General features: G+C 37.1%; 2 protein-coding genes across 2 annotated transcripts; both read left to right on the top strand.

The window, feature by feature from the left end:
- The first annotated feature begins 970 nt into the window (after positions 1–970).
- LOC18047831 (tetraspanin-8) lies at positions 971–1621 on the top strand. The gene has a single exon (XM_006440803.2). It carries the CDS (start codon positions 971–973, stop codon positions 1619–1621), a length of 651 nt encoding a protein of 216 aa, XP_006440866.2.
- A 2374-nt stretch (positions 1622–3995) lies between these two features.
- On the top strand, positions 3996–4763 carry LOC112099549. The gene has a single exon (XM_024186959.1). The coding sequence runs from the start codon at positions 3996–3998 to the stop codon at positions 4761–4763; it is 768 nt and encodes a 255-aa protein (XP_024042727.1).
- The last annotated feature ends 1368 nt before the right edge of the window (positions 4764–6131 follow it).

The following is a 6131-nucleotide window of genomic DNA, read 5'->3' on the forward strand; positions in this document are numbered from 1 at the left end:
CAAGCACCAATAGAATTTTCCAAATTTACAAATTTTTACTGAGTCATGATATAGCTCCACCCTTGCAGTCATCGAGGGTTGAAATTAGATGCAATATATTGATTCAATTTGGTTTGCTTTCGGAAAATTTTAAGCAATTTTATGTAAATTTAATTTATTAATTGGCTCTCTTAAATTTATATTGTTTCCAGATCATATCTCTCTTAAATCTCTCTTAATTCTATTTTTACCATGGAATGACTCTTACCGAATTAAGATCCCCACTATAATGATCGTTACAACAAATTAGAAGTGAAGTTGGACACGGTTAAAATATTGCATTTCAGGAGAGGATCTGAATCTGCAATATAGTGAGGTGGATTTATTTATCTTCTTATGAATTTACGAGAAGTTACTTTATTTTATTTTTATTTTTATTTTTTTTTAGATACATGGAACTTGTTTAATTGTAGTGATTATTTTTAGAATGAGATGCTCACGATCGCTTACCTAATTTTGCGGAAACATTTATATACTTGAACCAAATATTGGAACTAAGAAACATCTCAAGTCATAACTCACTCAGGTTTCCTGCTTTTGGAACCAACTTACACTATCCTAGGTTTTATGGAAACCTGAGATTCCGTGTATCCCAAGTTACCAAAATTTCCAAGTCCGCAGTGCATTCGGTTTAATTTTCTATAAAAGCACTTGCATATACACGCTTCAATCGTTGCTTCGCTCTCTGTGGAGAAAACCAAACCTCGGGATTTGCAAACCACTCTTCACACCACATAATAAAATAATGGCTCGCTCTAGCGACAGCATCTTTGTATGTTTCTTTAGTTTCTGGTTTCTTGTCCTCGGCGTCATAACCATCGGGTCCTCCCTCTTAATTAACTTTTCCGGTGGTCCAGTATGCCAAAAATCTCTATACATCCCATTACTTGTATCGGGCATCATTCTATCTATAGTGTCTTTGTTGGGGTTCATGGGTTCGTGTTGCAAGAGCAACTTTCTGCTAAGTCTTTACTTGTTTGCGGTGTTCTTGTTGGCTGTTTGGTTCGTCGCCTTCGCCAGTTTTGTGGTTATTGTCACGAATGATGGAGCTGCTGAAGCTGTGTCCAAGTTAGGGTTTAAGGAGTATCGGTTGGGGGATTATAAGAATTGGTTACAAAGGAATTTCGTAAGCGACAAGAAATGGAAAGAGATTAGGAGTTGCATGATTGATGCTCATCAAGTTTGCAAGAATCTTGATAGGAATAATGTTGTTGATCAGACGGCTGAGGATTTTTACAAGAGAAACGATTTGTCCCCTGTTCAGTCTGGTTGCTGCATACCACCTGTTGCTTGCGGGTTTCAGTATCAAAACACAACGTTTTGGATACCGCGGATATCAGCCTCGACAGCAAAAGACAACGACTGCTCTGCATGGAGCAATCATCAACAGACGCTGTGCTACAACTGCGATTCGTGCAAAGCTGGAGTTATTACAAATGTGAAGAAACAGTGGAGGGTTTTGGCAACTATCAACTTCTGTCTAGCTGTCTTCATCGCCATCTTTTGTTCCGCTGGTTGCTGCGACATAAGGAACAAAAATCGAAGAGATCACAACAAATCTTTGAACCAATGCCTGGTTTAGTTATGTAATTGTTTTTGAACTAGGTGCCTCAAGAATGGATATATTTAAGTGATTTGTAATATCATAAGCTATGTAATTGTTTTAATTAATGCCTCAAGAATGGATAGCTCAATGCCATAAATTGGATGTATGGATCTGTAATATATATGTAATATTTTTTGATTCACTAATTTACTTCATCTTTGTATGATTACTTATTTCTTCTTATTGAAAACTGAGTTCTATTTTTTTTTTCCTTTTTCGGTTTGTCCTATTTTTTTCCTTCTTTCTTACTCAGGAATTGAATGATCTTTAGTTACATAACTTTATTGAATCAAATTTTATGCATAAAGATCTTGCATGTGATCTCTTTGAGATCTTTGTTTCATGTTTTAATCAATTGATGCTAAGTCTCTTTCTATTATTTTGAAAAGTAACAGAAGGGCAGTTGATATATATATTTTTTTTTCATAAAAGTAGGAGTTTTGGAAAATTCAAATCCATTTTGGATAATGCTTTGGCATGACATGTCATGAGTTGAATATAAATTTTGCATGTAAATAATGTGTAACATGACATGTCATTAATTAGTTGACATTATAAAATTATTATCTCATCAAGAGTGATGATATATAAAGTCAATTATTATTAAACACATGACAATGTGACACCTCCTTTGAGATTTAAATTTTGTATATTCTAACTTTAGAAATATATCATTCTCATCCACTATATATCTCTACCTCCCTCAAGATTCGAATTAGGTAACTAGTTAAAAAAAAGAACTACTAGAAAATCACTTGACTAAACCCAAAAACATAATTGATAATAAATTTCACCAAATTCAAATTCTCATTAAATATTTATATAAGTAATTTGGAAGGATGCTTTTGTAATAAAACATGTATTTAATCGTTTTTCTTTTTCTTTTAAAAATAACGTGATAGGTTTTAAAACCGCCTTATTATGGGTTGTGTTACGACAGCTAAAATTTTCTTTTTGATTAATGTTGAAGCAAAAGGTCTTGTGAGTCCTCAACGTGGGTTGCGACAGGGGTTGCCCTTTATCGCCTTATCATTTTATCTTGTGCGCAGAGGCTTTCTCGAAATTAATTAGTACAAGCTGCAGTTACTGTTATAGATCTTCATGGGATCCGATTTGGTCCTAATGTGCTAATGTCCCATTTAGCTGCTTGTAAATTTGATCCTTTGTCGTGTGGCTGATTGCTTTCTTTATGGTCCTGTTTGGGATTTAAACTGCCGGTTGATGTTGAATAAATAAGTTGCAAGGGAAATTAATGCAAGATGATGAGCTAGCTAGCTAGTTTTGCATCATTCAATAAGTATGGATTGATCGGTAGGTTTTAAACCCGCACTCAATTCAAAATTACTAGAACTGCACTGCATGCAAGTAGTTTATGATTGCATTAAAATAATAATAATGAGAAGAAGAAGAAGAAGAAGAAGAAGAAGAAGAATATAATAATACAAGTGAGATTATGTTATTGGACGGTCGGAAGAACATAGCAAACTCTATTTTTGAACGGGAAAATGTTAGCCTTCTGGGGCCTTAACTACCACTTTTAGAACTATGAAGGCATGGAGTTAAATGTTATAATGTCCATTTTCTGGTCACTAATTAATTTTTATAGGAATATGTCAATTGTTACTTTAAAACTCTGTAATTAAATGTGTTAAAACTCGAGAAATTCAAAAAAGTTGCAGCAAACATCTCAACAGATATGTGGGCTAGTATTATATTAATCAGTCAGTGGCGTGCTAACATCATGGATGGTGGAGGCCGAGTGTGGTGAAGTCGTAATGGCGGAGGCTCAGATTTTGCCAAGTCAACTTGTAACACCCTAGGCGAATCCCACATCGGCAAAGCACGGGAGAGATGCTGGGTTTATAAGAGGTGATCCACACCTTAATTGGCAAGACGCGTTTTGGGTTGTATGGGCGCCCCAAGAACAAATCCGTGCGGGCCTTGTTAAGGCCCAAAACGGACAATATCTTGCTAGATCTGGGTTGGGTCATGACAATTGTGGTATCAGAGCAACTAGGTTAGGATTCTGTAGACTTTCTTTTACGGTTTAATTAGATTGTCTAATTAAATCGATTACATTTGTTTTGTAGAAATGAAGAAGGACAATATGGGTATGAAAAGTGTTAAGAATAAGAGATGGACGGAAATTGACAGGACTGAACAATTTATCTTAAGAGGAGTTCTTGTCAAAGATCTAAGTTATACTACTTATTGCTCTTGTTTACAATAGCAAATTTTCTTAGTTATACTACTTATTCAGTACTCTGCGCGCTTGCACGACCTTTAGCCATGAATTATTTACTTTTTTTTAAATTATTTATTTATTTATTCTCCGTGTTATAGTCAAGAGATGTCACGTAAGGGAGGTGCTAGGCATGCCTCTAGCTCGAGAGATGTTTTAGGTATCGCTGACGACGCTGACCCAACCTTGCACGAGATGGCTAACGAAGGAAATCCTATGATGCGCGCAATGCTTAGATTGATGGAACAACAAAGTAAGTTAATTCAAGATATGGCTAGAGGCAGAGTTGGGGCACAAGAGAATGTGCCAGTTGAAAGGCAAGGTGGCGCAAGAGATCATGGGGCTATGGTGAACTTAGAACGATTTAAGAAATTGGGACCACCTACCTTTCAGGGGACTGCCGATCCCATGGTTGCAGAGGCATGGCTAAAACCGATGGAGAAGATATTTGTGGCTATGGGTTGTAATGATGATCAAAGGGTAATATTAGCCTCTTTTGTCCTTCAGGGTGAGGCAGACTACTGGTGGGATGCCAAATCTCGTCTCATAAGGGTTGGCTTGCAAGATGCACCCATTACTTGGGAGTTATTTTTGGAGGCTTTTCATGAAAAGTATTTTCCTGAACGAGTTCGATATCAGATGGAGGCTGATTTCTTGAGGTTGACTCAAGGAACAGAGTCTGTTGCGGAGTATGAGGAACAATTTACTGCCCTCTCTCGTTTTGCTCATACCTTGGTTGCTAATGAAGGTAGTAAGTGTAGGAAGTTCCTGGAAGAGTTACGTCCTAACATTAAAGGGCGATTGACCATCCTTAAGATTAACAATTATGCCGATTTGGTTAGGACCTTACCATGTTTCAATAGATTGTTTTGCTAAGGAAATTATTTTTCGCCTACCTGGCGAGGAAGAATTTCATTTTCAAGGGAATCATAAGAGTCATAAAGCTTTGATTTCTATGGTTAAGGCAATGAAAATGCTAAAGAAGGGGTGTGAAGGATTTTTAGCGTATATAGTTGCTGACCATCCCGATGGGGCGTGCCTTGAAGACATACCTATTGTAAGGGAGTTTATTGATGTATTTCCTGAAGATCTTCCGGGACTACCCCCAGATCGAGAGGTTGAGTTTACTATAGAATTAGTTTCTGGTACTACACCTATATCCAAGGCGTCATATCGGATGGCACCCATTGAATTAAAAGAACTAAAGGTCCAGCTACAAGAATTACTAGATAAGGGTTTCATTCGTCCTAGTGTGTTGCCTTGGGGTGCTCCCGTTTTGTTCGCAAAGAAAAAAGATGGTTCAATGAGGTTGTGTATTGATTACCGGCAGTTGAATATGGTTACTGTCAAGAATAAATACCCTCTTCCTCAAATTGATGACCTCTTTGATCAATTACGAGGTGCATCGGTATTCTCTAAAATTGATTTACGATCTGGCTACCATCAATTAAAAATAAGAAGTGAGGATGTATCGAAGACAACTTTTCGAACTCGTTATGAACACTATGGGTTCTTAGTTATGCCTTTTGGATTAACTAATGCTCCTGCAGCGTTCATGGATTTGATGAATAGGATCTTCCAACCTTATCTTGACCAATTTGTCATCGTCTTTATTGATGACATATTAATTTACTCTAAGAGTAAGAAGGAGCATGAGTTGCACCTGAGGATTGTATTAGAAACATTGCGGAAGAAGAAGTTGTATGAAAAATTTAAGAAATGTGAGTTTTGGCTTGATCGTGTGATGTTTTTGGGACATATAGTGACGAAGGATGGTATTTCAGCAGATCCAGCCAAAGTGGAGGTAATTGTTAATTGGGAAAGGCCTGCTAGTGTGACTAAAGTAAGGAGTTTCTTAGGATTGGCAGGTTATTATAGGCGCTTTGTCAAAGGATTTTCTAGCATAGCAGCACCATTGACTAATTTGACTAAGAAGAATGTGAAGTTCAATTGGGATGAGGCATGTGAAAAGAGCTTTCAAGAGCTCAAGAGTCATTTGGTGACTGCCCCCGTTTTAACTTTTCCTTCTGAAGGTGGAGGTTTTGTGATTTACAGTGATGCTTCTAGAAAAGGTTTGGGTTGCGTTTTAATACAGCATGGTAAGGTTATAGCATATGCTTCTAGGCAGCTAAAGAATCATGAACAAAATTACCCAACACACGATTTGGAATTGGCTGCTATAGTGTTTGCTCTAAAAATCTGGAGACACTATTTGTATGGGGAGACTTGTGAGATCTTCACCGA

This window comes from Citrus clementina, unplaced genomic scaffold, assembly GCF_000493195.1.
Source record: "Citrus clementina cultivar Clemenules unplaced genomic scaffold, Citrus_clementina_v1.0 scaffold_3, whole genome shotgun sequence".
Taxonomy (NCBI): domain Eukaryota; kingdom Viridiplantae; phylum Streptophyta; class Magnoliopsida; order Sapindales; family Rutaceae; genus Citrus; species Citrus x clementina.